Source organism: Lissotriton vulgaris, chromosome 2_1 (assembly GCF_964263255.1).
Source record: "Lissotriton vulgaris chromosome 2_1, aLisVul1.2, whole genome shotgun sequence".
NCBI classification, from domain to species: Eukaryota; Metazoa; Chordata; class Amphibia; order Caudata; family Salamandridae; genus Lissotriton; species Lissotriton vulgaris.
This window is the reverse complement of record NC_141687.1, coordinates 308,508,252-308,524,016: the sequence shown is the minus strand read 5'-3', so window position 1 is coordinate 308,524,016 and position 15,765 is coordinate 308,508,252. Positions and strand designations below refer to the sequence as shown.

The 15,765-nt window shown below is 46.0% G+C and overlaps 1 protein-coding gene across 1 annotated transcript in view; it reads left to right on the top strand.

The window, feature by feature from the left end:
• The window catches only part of LOC147730242 (multidrug and toxin extrusion protein 2-like), an 832,471-nt gene that overhangs the window by 494,477 nt on the left and 322,229 nt on the right, over window positions 1–15,765 (top strand). Inside the window, exon 13 of the mRNA XM_086955003.1 lies at window positions 1,681–1,750. Within this exon, the coding sequence (XP_086811129.1) occupies window positions 1,681–1,750 (70 nt within the window). The remainder of the gene's footprint in view (window positions 1–1,680; window positions 1,751–15,765) is intronic.

Genomic DNA, 15,765 nt, shown 5'->3' with positions numbered 1-15,765 from the left:
GTGACTGATAGGAATACATGTGTCCATTTTAGGGTTAGATATAGGGATACTATATCTAAAGCAAAGGGTGATTACACCACCTTGCCCCAGCTGTCGTGCAGCCAGTTGTGTCAGATTTGGATGGCCAGCCAGGGGTGGCATAATACATGCTGCAGCCCCTGGTAGGCCCTGGGTACACCTATGCCCTGGATACCTAAGGTATGCTGTACAGGGACTGATAAGGTGGCCCAGTACCAATTGGTAAATGCACCTAAGGTACACGTGTCAATTTAGAGAGAGAACAGCTAGGCTGTGGGTCTGATTAGCAGGCCCACAGCCAGGGAAAGTCGTAAACCAGTGAAGCAAAAAGCAAAAATCGGGGGTGACCATAGGATTGCAGACCCCACTCTCCTACAGGCACATGGACTATCTGGCTTTTATACCTGCCAGGCTGTGACATGGGTACTGGAACACACGTTCACGAATCGCTACTGCCTTGACTACCAGATCCAATAAGAAAGACATTTTAACTGCTCGGTCCTACAAGACGTTTTGTCTGAGACCGCTCCACAGGCCCTCCACCTTTTGGAGGGACTTCTTGGTTAGCTCTTCTAAAGGTGCAGAATCTGCAGTTAGAAGTATCCATTATCCAGTTACGTAGACTATCCACCAGAAAGAGATGTACCAAAGGTAAGTAACGTGCCTATCTAAAGGTGCAGAATCTGCAGTTAAAAGTATCCATTAGATAGGCACGTTAGTTACCTTTGGTACATCTCTTTCTGGTGGATAGTCTATGTAACTGCCTATTCCTTGCTGACAGCCCAATTCCCTGTTCTGTGGAATAGCCTCTTTTTATCATTTAAAAAGGTCCCAAGTTTCAGATCTACACACTGGTACTGGCAATTGTTTTACGCTCTGCATCTTAAAGAGTCAATTAAGAAATCGATCTCAGGCGCATGGGTGGCTCTTGTATGCGGCTCTGCTGCATGTACAGAGCCAGCGTGGAGCTACACTTTGCCTCTTGACAGTGCCCTGGAGTACTGCTGAAAAAGTTTTTGGATCCAGTTCGGCACCTGGGGAATATTGTAAAGGTGAGGAATCTGCGTTTATATCGTTTATTCACTTGAAAGCGCTTCACCCAAGGTGTGCAAATTGTTAGTCTGAGCAATGCTCTAATTTTCTGTACCAGGGAATTTTCTTCCAATTGCCTAGTGTTTCTCTCTTGGAATGCTTTAAATACGCTTGATATAAGAGAGCACTGGAAATATTCACATTAAATTTCAAGCCCTTCATCGTGTTCCGTGCTGAAGAACAAATAATCTTTTTCCAGGTGCATTGTCTCTTTAATTGGAGAACAAAACTTGCAGTTGCATGCCAAATAACAAGTTAGCATACCTGGCTTTTCAGTAGAAATGTCAATTTTAGAATACTCAGCTACATCTCTTGTCCTGAAACATTAACTTGATCATGAAAGTTACAAAGCTAAAGAATGTCCACCTAGTCAAATAGGAGAGAGAGTTGGATACCCGAGTAATGTAAACTGATCTTCATTTTTTATCTTCAGCGGCAGAAGGCTATTGTGGTGCCAATAGTGATGAATGTGCATGGCTGGCTTTGCTAATGTAATTGCGGATTATGCTTCTGATTGATTTAGTATTTTTTTAGGTGGAGATAGATTGATTTTGTATTTTTTTTTTGCAGAGATATTGTCACAGTGGTCTCACAGCTTATGCTAATCTTTGCTCCCTTCCATTTGTTCGATGCAACTGCTGTGAGTATTTATTATCTACAGTATGATAACTAAAATACTTTCTTCTCTTTCAAATCTCTGAATATCCTAATGGGTGGAAGTGTGTCGGTGTTTCATAATTCATTCTCAGGGGAAAAGGCCTGTGAGCTCCCAAAGTCAAGTACCATAGGCATGCGAAACTGAAAATGTTACCCAGACAGATTTAGTGGAAGGGTGAAACTCAACCACTCCAAAACCATGGTAAACCGCAAGTACTCTACATATACACTAAAATTACAGAATCAGTAGCAGGGAGTTGTACTGAGCAAGAAAGCCACCTTTTATTTGGCAAGGGGCCCACTCTAAGTACAAGTTATAGTGACGTCTGCAAGAGACGGCTAAGGCTATCTATACCAAAACTGCAAAAACTGTCCTTGTATGTGGAAAACATATTTACTTCTTTAGAGCTGAGATGAAAGTCGAATGGTCTTTGTCTTTTTTTTCACCTGAATATCTAATATCTTTTACCTACATACAGCCCAAGACATAGAGCACCTGCAGGCTGAATTAACTGGTGACATTAGCACACATGCAGAGGACAAGAATGCATCCTTCATTAAAGATGAGGAGGTGGAAGAGGCTGTTGAAGTTGTTTGGCTCGGTCTCCTACTCTTTCCCCTGATTTTCTGTTCTAAGCTTTCTTGTTCAGCTGAAGAAGTGTGGAAAAGCAATATTTAGACTGCCTGTTCCATTCCCCTTAAAATCGTCTCCTTAGTCATCTAAAGGTATAGAATTGCAGGATTCAAATAGGAGGGCTAAAAAGGAATTGGCTACATTTAGTGATCTGATAGAGACATCTAGCCGCAGATTCCTTACCTTTGAACTGCCAGGCATCAGGCTAGATCCGGAATATTTTTCACAGCTGCGCTGGTAGATGGCGTCGGTCGACTCCGCGTGACATCCGTGTCTTTTATATAACCACCACTCAGGCGCGCTAACATCCGTTCTTTTCTTTCCTCGCCAGTCAGTGGAGATCTGTTGAAGAGTTACCCCTGTCATTTTTCGAATGATTTTTTTTCTACTTTTGTCAACTCAGTTAGTGTTTTTAGGATGTCTAATAAGAAAACTTTGGGGTTCTATCTATGCGGCGATTGTCACCGTGCCATGTTGGTTATTGACTCCCATGTGGTTTGTCTGTGGTGCGTAGAACGCGACCACGACTCCAAGTCATGTTCTGACTGCCAGGCCATGGTGCCGAAGGCTTTGAGGGAGCAGTCCCTAAAGTTTCTTGCGGCCTGGCACTCCACGGCCTCGGAGGAGATCCAGACCGACGCCAGGCGCACCTCCACAGCAACCTTCCCTGGCATCGCTTCTGGCACCGAGGTCCTCAGTGGCACCTCCCCGAGCCTCATTCCTGACGACACTGAGCGGGTCGGCGTTCCCTAACGCCAAGACAGGCGCGGTCGGAGCCGTACAGCTCCATGCCGTACACTCTGCCCTATTCTGAAGGGTTAGGGATGGGGGAAAAGGATGGGAAGGGGGAGAAGGATCCCTTAGAAATCCTACAACAAGACCTGGACTGGTATGAGGAATTGGGTGAGGCCAGTGGTCTGGACACCTCCCCAGACTCTGGCATGCTTTCATCTTTTACCATGGTGGTGCGTAGGTCTGCGGGGGTCTTCTACCTGCAACTTCCTACAGTGGCAGTCAAGACAAACTTCTTGACAGAGGTCCTGCAACCTGGGGTCTCGAGTTTGGAACTCCTACTGCCTTTCAGTGAGGCCTTTACAGATGTCCTTCAGGGGCTCCTGTGAGTAGGACGATCGCCCGTCGCCATCACCCCGCACTTGGTGACCCACTTATCCTCACCACCCACCCCCCAAAGCTTAGTGGTCCAAGCTTCCACGTCCCAAGACGCATTCCCTTCCGCACCCCCTGATAGGGAATCCAAGAGGCTGGAAAACTTCAGAAATAAATATTTCTCTTCCACCAGCCTAGCGCTGCAGTCGGTAAACACTGCTTGTCTCTTGGGCCATTACTCCCATTCTATATGTTATACGGTAGTGCAGGTGCTGCACAGAGACTTGGAGGAAGATTGGCTCTACTCTTTCAAGTTATATCAGACAGGAGGGATGCAGCTGTGTTCACCATCCGATATGGCTTGAACACGACGGACTCGCGAGGTAGACTGGCAGAGAACATCTGGTTCTTCGGGTGATGTCCAAGCTAACCTCCTGGACATGCCATTTGATGACTCCCGTCTCTTCAGAGACTAGGCAGATGCTGCCCTTGAGTGCTTTCAAGACTCGAGTGCCACGGCCAAGTCTTTGGGCCTCACTACTGCTCTCCACCCACCCCCCCTCACCTCCCCTGGGCTGCATCCACTTTTTGCTCTTTTCGTGGCTACGGAAGGGGCTACCTGCTGCACCAACCCTATTCCTGTCAGAAGACTCCGCAAGTTCAGCAACCCCTGCGGGGCTGTGAATGCCGCTCAGCCCGGCCTCGTAGGTCTCATAATTAGAAGTCTAGACAAGTTAGCATCCCCTCCTCCGCCGCAAAACTTTCCCTGTCCGATCCCCCAGGATCATTCTCGGCCAGTTCATGGCAGAATACGTCATCATCTCCACCACTGGCGAGCCATCACATCGGACAGGTGGGTGCTGCGAATAGTCCAAAGGGGCTACTCCTTCCCCTTCGAGACTACTCCTCCTCCTATCCCTCCGGCATACAATTGGCTGATGGAGGATCACCTTGCCTTGCTCTGCGCGGAAGTCAATGCTCTCTTGGCCAAGAGAGCTATAGAGAGGGTCCCTGGGCCCGAAGTAGGCAGTAGTTGCTATTCCCGCGACTTCCTGATCCCAAAGAAGGACGGAGGTCTTCTTCCTATCCTAGACCTCAGAACCCTCAACCTCATCCTCAAAAAGGACATGTTCAAGATGCTCACCCTTGCCCAGGTCCTGTCTGCCTTGGACCCAGGAGTTTACATGGTAGCGCTGGACTTGCAGGATCCCTACTTCCATATACCCATCCTGCCCTCCCATCGGCGCTAATTGCGGTTCACAGTGGGCCACAAGCACTTTCAGTTTACGGTGCTCCCTTTTGGCCTCTCCAGTGCCCATCGGGTGTTCACAAAGGTGAAGGCAGTAGTCGCATCTCACATGTTTAAGATCTGGTGTTCCAGTCTACTCCTATCTCGACGACTGGTTGTTTTAGGCGGGCTCGTCCCAAACATTTGTCTCCCACCTGCAGAGGACGGCGAACCTCTTGCATTCGCGAAGGTTCACTATCAACATGCTGAAGTCACACTGACACCCTCTGTCGCTTCCCTTCATTGGGGCGGTGCTGGACGCAGTGCAGTTTTTGAACTATCCTTCCGAACGGCGAGTCCAAGATATTCAGGCTATAATACAGATGTTTCAGATTCTATCCTTGGATTGACTCTGAGGCTGATGGGCCTCATGACCTCCTGCATCCTGTTAGTGACCCATGCAAAGTGGCACATGCTGTCTCTGCAGTGGGACCTGAAGTTCCAATGGGCACAGCATAGATGAAATCGCACCAACCTGGTTCAGATTTAAGAGGGCACTGCGAAAGAACTGCAGTGGTGGCTCATGGACCATGAATGGTTCAACGACAGACCCCCTCTCCCTACTCCACCCCGATCTCACAGTAGAGAGTATAACGCATCCCTTCTGGGTTGGGGTGGTCCTCTGGGAGAAGTAGAGATCGTAGGAGTCTGGTCTCCGGTGGAAGCCAAGCTCTATATCAACATGCTTAAGCTTCGGGCAATCCGACTGGCACTAAAAGCCTTTTTGCCTCCCTAAGTTGGTAGGGTATGCCCAGACATGGGTCCCATGCTCCCTTTGCCACTGGATTCAAGATAGCCTGGCTGATGAGGGTTATGAACACGAAACCGGTCCCAGGATGCTTGTTTCTGGTCCAGGGAAGACATGGCTTGGCAGTGTGTTGCTGGACTGTTTCCATGAGACACAGGTTCAGACTGATTTGCATATGGCCATGTCTGAACTGTGGTGGTGGAGTGAGCTAAAGAATGTTGATGGATTAAACCCAGATGAGTTGACTGGGGGTGAGTGTTTCTTTTGCTCAAGCGCTCCATCCATCAGCGCCTTTGGTATCGTCAATAAAGGGAAGGCTTATTCAAGTTTTCACAGACAATACTACTGCCATGTGGTATTGCAACAAACAAGGTGGGGTGGGGTTGTGGACCCTTTGTCAAGAGACTCTGCTTCTCTGGACTTGGCTGGAACATCAGGGCATTTCACTGGTGGTTCAACACCTGGCCGCTGCTCTGAATGCCAGGGTGGACGTGCTCAGCCGAAGGTGCCGTGCGGATCACAAATGGTGTCTCCATCCGGAGGTGGTACAAGGTGTCATTCAGCGGTGGGAGAGCCTTGGGTAGATTTGTTTGCCTCCAAAGAGAAAGCGCAATTTCAGCTGTTCTGCTCGTGGGAGTTTCCTGGGCGGCACTCGTTCAGCTACTCATTTTGTCGCGAGTGGAGCTCAGGCCTCCTATACACCGTTCTGCCCATACCACTTCTGCCCAGAGTGCTCAAGAAGATCAGGAGCGATCGGGCACAAGTTATTCTCGTGGTTCCGGACTGAGCAGGGAGAGGTTGGTATCCTGAGCTTTTAGAGATGAGCATCGATCTTCCAGTCAGGCTCCCTCTGTAAGGGGTATCTAATGTTGCAGCAGCAGGAGAGGGTTTTCCCACCCCCCCACTACCCCGACTTAGAAGCCCAATTAAGAGTTTGGCAGTCCTGGACCAGACCGCCATGCCAGTACCCTGCTCCAGGACCGCCAAACTAGACCGCCGTCTGCCAGATTACGAGTATTTTGTTTTCTGGTGGGGTGGCGGTCCTGAGGCAGTGCAGTTTTAAAGGCTCATGGAGAACCTTGTAACTGCATCTCCACAGGACTGTCAGCGGACATTCCTGCACAGGATGGACTACGCAGTCCATGCTGTGCAGGAACAGGGTTGCATTCACACAGGGGGTCACAACATGTGCCCCCCTGTATGCACCTCCACACACTTTGTTTCGCCACCTCCAGCCTTTTCATGGCGGACTCGCCTCCAGGAAAAGGCTGGCAGTGGGGAAACTTGCAATATGCATATTGGTGCTAAACCGCACCGTCATGCATATTGCTTCCTGAGACTGCAGCGCCACCACCAGGGTTCTCGGGTCCCTGGCGGTTGCAACTGTCCCAAAACTCAGTGGTTGGACACCTAGTGCAATGGTTCTGACCGCCACCACACCTCCACTACGCGTTGATTTGGTAGTGTAGGAAGTAAGAGTGGTGGAACAGTCTCCAACCTCCTCATCCTAACCCTCACACCCTATGAATAATTCCCTGTTGACTGGGAAACATTGGTGTGTTTTGTAATGTAGAAAAACAAAAGAGTGTCAGAGGGTCTAACTAATCTATGTGTGGGTCATTAAACTAACAGAACAATGTCAACTCATCTAACCAAAACAAAAAGAAAAAGAAGAATTGTTGGATACCAGTGATCACTTGCAGGTTATCCAACAGTCACCACACGGAACCGCCCTTCATCATTTGGCATTCCTGTTGTTCACAATCATTGGTACGTCACTGGCTCAGACATGGAGAGGTCAGGTGGTATAACCTCCCGAGAGCCAAGTGGCGGCCAAATAGTAGTAGAGTGTCACAAACTACCCATCAATTCGTGTGGTGGGTGACTGATTTGCAGTGCTGTGAAAAGGGGTGTGTGAAAAGAGTGAGTGAAGATATATAAAATTGGGTAAGTGAGCAATAATAAGAAAACTTTATTAGGTCATATGCTCGCTCCGCCAACATTAAAAAGCAGCATAGGTAGTTTTAACAGATATCTACCCTGATATTAAATTGGTCAACATGTTTCAGCAAACTTCTAGGGACTATCGAGTCCATTGCTTTCATCAGGACCGGTAAACGTATAGATGCTACTGCAAAAAGTGAAGTGAAGTGAAAAAATAAATTTAAAAGTGACTCAATACTTATTTCTTACAACATGAAAAAAGATCACCAGATATGTGAGGTGTATTCTTTAGTTTGTAGAAAGTATGTTCGTCACTATAAGGGAGAGAAGAGAAAGACACAGACTAATACATGAATAATGACCACTTACATACGAATAAAGCATCCTGTTAAGTTGCACATTGAGCTAATGAACAAGTGTGAAATTCACACTTTTGTCTCATTGATATTACAAAATAGGACATGGTAGTATGTCGTTCAATAACTCCCTCTTACCATGATAGTAGGAGTTGAAGGCTCCACCCCGCCTGGCAACGGCTCAGGGGTCGAGGGAAGCACCGCACTAATATAGGAAGCAAGAAACAAACAATCTCGTATGTTAATGCCTCTTGGTCTTATTGAAGAATAAAACACATGGCAGGTATCACAAAGCCATATAAAAGGTTTCTTTGCAGCACAGTATCGATTGCCCATTAGGAATGGCAAACTGCCTCACTAGTAAAGCTGACAAAAATGTCGATGGTATGCTAGTTGAGAACTGGGTTTGTCTGGAAAAAGGGGATAAGCATCTCAGCGTCTTCGATGTTAAATGGCGCTTTACACTACTGGGAAACCAGTGTCAGCCTCACGAGTCGTGTCATTAACGATTACATCAAGCATGCGAGTTTAGAAAAAGGGCTAGAAAAAGGGCGCCGGCATTATTAAACTGAATGGCCAAGTTTCTCTAGAACAGAGAAGAGTCTCGACCCTCGCGTACAGCTTACCTCTCCGTCGGTACTCCTAAGCCTCCGTCTGAGCCAGTTGGGGAGGTGCTGGAGCCGGCGCGAGAGAAACTTTTGAAGTGTCAAACAATTGGACACTCGCGGTCACATGATGTTTTCGTCCAATCAGAACGCAGTTAGAAAGAAGTGGCTGAGTATGCGATAAAACCGCCATGCCGATAGGCGGATTTAGTCGTCACGTGTTTAGTGATGCTAGTCTCTTATTGGACCAGCGTATTGTTGATAACGCTGCTAAGCAACGAAGCAATATGAATGCCCCTCGTTCTACGCGTAAGCATTCTGTGTTTATTAAAAGCGAGTCAAGAAGAATCAGTGAATGGCCAGAGAGAAATTTTAGAAGTATCAATCACATGGACGCTTGCAGTCACCCAGAGCACAGTAAGGATGGGGTAGCAGAGTATGCGATAAACCCGCCATGCTGATAGGCGGATTAATCATCACGTGTGTCGTGATGCTAGTCTCGGATAGGACCAGCGATTTGTTGATATCGCTGCTAAGCAACGAAGCAATGTGAATGCCTCTCGTTCTACGCATAAGCATTCTGTGTTGTTGCAAGCTAGTCAAGAGGAATCTTATTGCGTAAAAGCAATGAATGGCTATTCATTAACGGCTTTACGGAAAAATTTGGCCATTTCCACATTGGTGTCAAATTGATCATTTCTGACAGTGGGCGAGCCTCCACATTCACTTGGCCTGTCTTGTTCTTCGAAGCATTGCTCCTCAATGGGTCCATTTCCACCGCCGCAATTTGGAGGGAACTATGGTGGACAGCCTCCTTTTTTAGGGTTTGGCCGTGGAAGACCCCGGGGACGCAGAAGAGGTCAACAACCCCGGGTACATTTCAGCCCTCCACCAGAAACGAGGAACCTGAGGAGCAATGCTTCGAAGAACAAGACAGGCCAAGTGAATGTGGAGGCGAGCTCGTCATCAATTTAAGCCCGTACAGAACTACCCCGTTGGAAGACAAAGTCCTCAATAGAGTATTAGGCTTCGTGCCCACTGTCAGAAATGATCAATTTGACACCAATGTGGAAAAAGCCAAATTTTTCCGTAAAGTCCGTTTGCAATTCTTCTTCTCAAATCAAGATCAGAAAGAATTGGACTTAGAAGACAAGAATACTGGACTAAAGAAGAAATCCACTTTCAACCCTGGTCCACACATGGTACCAGTGCAAGTTTTAACATTTGAACAGGCTGTGGAAAAGGATATTGAGACACTATTTTCCACAGGTGAAGACAGCTTTTTCAACTTTTCAAGAGCAGAACAAAATGCGTTGAAGTCATTGTCTGCGAATACAGATCTCACCATCAAACCAGCGGACAAGGGGGGAGCTATTGTCCTTATGGATACCAGTGACTATCGGAATGAGTGTCTGAGACAGCTTAACAATAGAGAGGCATATCGCCCTCTAGGAGAAGATCCCACGAGTGACATGCAGAAAACAATCACTGAGATGGTGGAAGAAGCACTCACAGAAGGGTGGGTCACGCGGAAAGAAGCCGCCTTTTTGATTACAGAGCATCCAGTCATGCCTTATTTTTATTGCCTTCCTAAGGTACACAAGACACAAAGGCCACCACCAGGTCGCCCAATAATCTCGGGCATTGGTTCTATACTAGAACCTCTTTCCACCTTTGTCGATCATTTCCTGCGCCCCATGGTGCAGGAAATGCCAACATATCTTAAGGACACAACAGATGTGTTACGCATTCTTCCGGACATACAGTTTGATTCAACCAATGACCATCTAGTATCTCTCGATGTAGAATCACTTTATACATCCATACCACAAGATGAGACTTTGGATGTCATCTTCGCTCTCTTGTCGGCTCGTGATTTAGATAGCATCACTCCTGTGAGCTTCATTATGGCCTGTGCCACCCTGGCTATGAAGAAAAATTTCTTCAAATTCGAAGAGACTATCTACTTACAGACTTCCGGAACAAGCATGGGGAGCATTTTTGCTCCCAGCTTGGCTAACTTGTATGTACACAACTTCGAGCAAGAGCATGTCCTTATTGATACCAATCCATTTGTTACCTGTATAAGGTTGTGGAAACGGTATATTGATGATATACTAGTTGTGTGGCGAGGAACTCACGAAACTCTTCTGTCTTTTCTTGATTGGCTCAACAACAGGAACAACTTTCTCCGCTTCACAATAGAGGCAAGTAAAACTGAAATTGCCTTTCTAGACCTAAGGATTTTCTCTACACCTGATGGCCTGCAATCAGAATTATACAGAAAGCCAATGGCGAAGAATTCCTTGCTATGCTACGATAGCCACCATCCAAAGTCGCTCAGACAGAATCTACCGTATGGGCAATTCCTGAGGGTGCAGAGAAATTGTTCTACCAAAGAATGTTATGCAAAAACTTTACAAAGTCAACTACATGACAGGAAATATCCTCCTAGATTGGTAAAACAATCGATGAAATGGGCAAGCAATAATAACAGACAAGCCTTGTTAGAACCCTCACGACCTAAATCTGCATCCAACAGACTGACCTGCGTAACAACTTTTGGGACACTATCAAATAAGATACAAACAATAGTGAAAAAACACTGGTCCATATTGAACTCTGGACAAAGAGAAATTGAGCCACCACTCAAGTCAAGTCAAGTCAAAGAATTTATATAGCGCACTACATACCCAGAGGGTTTCAAGGCGCTTAGGGATGGGAGGAGGATTACTTGTCAAATATCCACGTTTTTAGTTGCTTTCTGAATGCTAGGTGGTTCTGGGTAAGGCGAAGGTAAGTGGGGAGTGAGTTCCATGTTTTAGCAGCCAGGTATGAGAAGGATCTGCCTCCCATGGTGGTCTTGTTGATGCGAGGTATAGTGGCGAGGGCTTGGCTGAAAGAACATAGTTGGCGGGAGGGGGTGTAGAAGAACAGTCGTGAGTTGAGGCAATCTGGTCCGATGTCGTAGAGTGATTTGTGTGCGTGGGTTAGCATTCGGAAAGTGATCCTCTTATTGACGGGTAGCCAGTGGAGGTCTTTCAGGTGACCAGAGATGTGTTCGTTGCGCGGGATGTCTAGTATGATCCTGGCTGAGGCGTTTTGGATTCGTTGGAGTTTCTTCTGGAGTTTTGCGGTAGTACCTGCGTAGAGGGTGTTTCCGTAGTCCAGTCGGCTCGTGACCAGAGCATGGGTGACTGTTTTCCTGGTTTCGGTTGGGATCCAGCGAAATGTTTTTTTGAGCATGCGAAGAATGTTGAAGCAGGATGAGGATACGGCGCTGACTTGTCTGTTCATTGAGAGTGAAGAATCCAGGATGACGCCTAGGTTCCGTGCGTGGTCTGTCGGGATGGGTGCTTTTCCAAGGGCTTCCGGCCACCAAGAGTCGTCCCATGCAGAGGGGGATGTACCTAAGATGAGGACTTCTGTTTTATCTGAGTTCAGTTTCAGACGGCTGAGTTTCATCCATTCGGCAACTTCTTTCATTCCTTCGTGTAGGTTAGTTTTGGCGGTGCTTGGGTCATTGGTGAGACACCACTGTTCTCTTTCAAACGCGGTACAAACTTGAGAGATCGCATTGTCCATACCAGACCCCAGATGAGAATGCCTAGGGCTCTAGGGACCATCTGGGATCTTCCACCGGTAGGTGGACATCACCCATGTGGATCCTGTCAGGCCTGCCCGCAAACCACTAGGTCAACTGAGATTGACATTGGCACATAGACCGTGGAGACAGGTCAGATTCACCAATTGCAATAGCGAGAAATTGGTTTATCTAATTACTTGCCCATGCGGCCTACAGTACGTAGGAATGACAACCCGTAAAATCAAACTACGTATCTCAGAGCACAAGAGCACAATCCGGTGTAGGAGACAGGCAACAAAATTAACTACACATTTTCTGGATAAAAAACATGATCCCACTGCTTTCTCTTGGACAGTGCTCAAACAACCCTACATTCCTCCCCATGTAACAGACTTCACTAATTTTCTGCTCCGTAAAGAACAAAAGTGGGTGTTTAAACTGAAGACTAACAGGAATGGTTTGAATGACGACATTCCATGGTCCACTCTGTAAACCCCACCCACCCACCGCTCCTTTTACCTATAATTGGTAAATGTATAAGAGCTTTTTCCTTGACTCATCCTATACCTCTCACTGTGAATGTCTAGAGGACTGTTGGTTGGGAAATCCAAACTGTTCACCCTGAAAGTCTGCCCTAAAAACATCTAGAGGCATCAGTGTCAGACTGTGTCTAGAGAATTTACACGAATCAGATATACAATCTAGATAAATCTCTAGAAGACGATAGTTACCCATATTTACTAGTCAAAGAAATATTTTTTTTACACAGTGTCTCTACAGATATTCTCCATCAGAACCGAGCAAGTGCACACACTTTTTAAACTTATGGCACGCGCGAAGCCGTTAATGAATAGCCATTCATTGCTTTTACGCAATAAGATTCCTCTTGACTAGCTTGCAACAACACAGAATGCTTATGCGTAGAACGAGAGGCATTCACATTGCTTCGTTGCTTAGCAGCGATATCAACAAATCGCTGGTCCTATCCGAGACTAGCATCACGATACACGTGATGATTAATCCGCCTATCGGCATGGCGGGTTTATCGCATACTCTGCTACCCCATCCTTACTGTGCTCTGGGTGACTGCAAGCGTCCATGTGATTGATACTTCTAAAATTTCTCTCTGGCCATTCACTGATTCTTCTTGACTCGCTTTTAATAAACACAGAATGCTTACGCGTAGAACGAGGGGCATTCATATTGCTTCGTTGCTTAGCAGCGTTATCAACAATACGCTGGTCCAATAAGAGACTAGCATCACTAAACACGTGACGACTAAATCCGCCTATCGGCATGGCGGTTTTATCGCATACTCAGCCACTTCTTTCTAACTGCGTTCTGATTGGACGAAAACATCATGTGACCGCGAGTGTCCAATTGTTTGACACTTCAAAAGTTTCTCTCGCGCCGGCTCCAGCACCTCCCCAACTGGCTCAGACGGAGGCTTAGGAGTACCGACGGAGAGGTAAGCTGTACGCGAGGGTCGAGACTCTTCTCTGTTCTAGAGAAACTTGGCCATTCAGTTTAATAATGCCGGCGCCCTTTTTCTAGCCCTTTTTCTAAACTCGCATGCTTGATGTAATCGTTAATGACACGACTCGTGAGGCTGACACTGGTTTCCCAGTAGTGTAAAGCGCCATTTAACATCGAAGACGCTGAGATGCTTATCCCCTTTTTCTAGACAAACCCCGTTCTCAACTAGCATACCATCGACATTTTTGTCAGCTTTACTAGTGAGGCAGTTTGCCATTCCTAATGGGCAATCAATACTGTGCTGCAAAGAAACCTTTTATATGGCTTTGTGATACCTGCCATGTGTTTTACTCTTCAATAAGACCAAGAGGCATTAACATACGAGATTGTTTGTTTCTTGCTTCCTATATTAGTGCGGTGCTTCCCTCGACCCCTGAGCCGTTGCCAGGCGGGGTGGAGCCTTCAACTCCTACTATCATGGTAAGAGGGAGTTATTAAACGACATACTACCATGTCCTATTTTGTAATATCAATGAGACAAAAGTGTGAATTTCACACTTGTTCATTAGCTCAATGTGCAACTTAACATGATGCTTTATTCGTATGTAAGTGGTCATTATTCATGTATTAGTCTGTGTCTTTCTCTTCTCTCCCTTATAGTGACGAACATACTTTCTACAAACTAAAGAATACACCTCACATATCAGGTGATCTTTTTTCATGTTGTAAGAAATATAAGTATTGAGTCACTTTTAAATTTATTTTTTCACTTCACTTCACTTTTTGCAGTAGCATCTATACGTTTACGGGTCCTGATGAAAGCAATGGACTTGATAGTCCCTAGAAGTTTGCTGAAACATGTTGACCAATTTAATATCAGGGTAGATATTTGTTAAAACTACCTATGCTGCTTTTTAATGTTGGCGGAGCGAGCGTATGACCTAATAAAGTTTTCTTATTATTGCTCACTTACCCAATTTTATATATCTTCACTCACTCTTTTCACACACCCCTTTTCACAGCACTGCAAATCAGTCACCCACCACACGAATTGATGGGTAGTTTGTGACACTCTACCACTATTTGGCCGCCACTTGGCTCTCGGGAGGTTATACCACCTGACCTCTCCATGTCTGAGCCAGTGACGTACCAATGATTGTGAACAACAGGAATGCCAAATGATGAAGGGCGGTTCCGTGTGGTGACTGATGGATAACCTGCAAGTGATCACTGGTATCCAACAATTCTTCTTTTTCTTTTTGTTTTGGTTAGATGAGTTGACATTGTTCAGTTAGTTTAATGACCCACACATAGATTAGTTAGACCCTCTGACACTCTTTTGTTTTTCTACATGTAGCTAGGGAATGTGTCTTGGTCTTTAAAATCCCTCAGGCCCTCCTCCTACCTTTCTGTGTCCCGTGTTTTGTAATGTAGCAATAATAAAATACCTTTAATGCAATACCCTCCCTAAATCATGGAGTCCCTTTCTGCTCCTACAAATGATTGGATAAGCCTTAACCTGCTCTGGAGTGGCCATTATCTACAGATACTAATATTGTTTTAGGAAGTGGTGGACATATAAGCCTACACTTTTGAGTAACTTTACTACTTTTGGCTATTTGCCATTTACAAGTGTAAAGTATCTCAAAAGTGGAAGCGTAATTTTATTTGTAGTACATCAATACATGTAGATTTACCTTTGTGAATATACCCTTTTTTTTAAGAGCCAGTTAACAATATATTTACAATTGGTTGCAACACATCTTCTGCCCCCAAAGCAGTTCACTTCAGTTGCTGCTTTTATTATACAAGTCGTTCTTTATTGACATTTTTTAATCTTACAAAGATACACGACACAAGCTAAATGGACTAAGAGTGCATAGGGTCCAGGGGTCCCATAGGGCACACTCAGCATACAACCAAGGGGTGTATTAGTGACTTCAACACCATCCTAGCAGTACTACATGCTTGTGCTGGTTGTGTTTCGTATACCAGTGCAACTCATGCCCTCCCAGGAGTCCACATGCGCCCATTCTCCAGAACCCATGTCCTGAGAGGATGTAAAAAGGAGGAAGGGGGGCGCCAAACAGGGGCTTAAACTTCCTAATCATGTTTCTGTGGGGACAGACGATCATCTTTTGGAGTTCTAGCAACAAGACATCATTACACTTTGCAGTTAATTTAGAAATGTGGTGGGAAGTGGTAAGCTGTGTTTGATTCAATTGCTACTTGACTCTCAGATTGTCTTACTGTT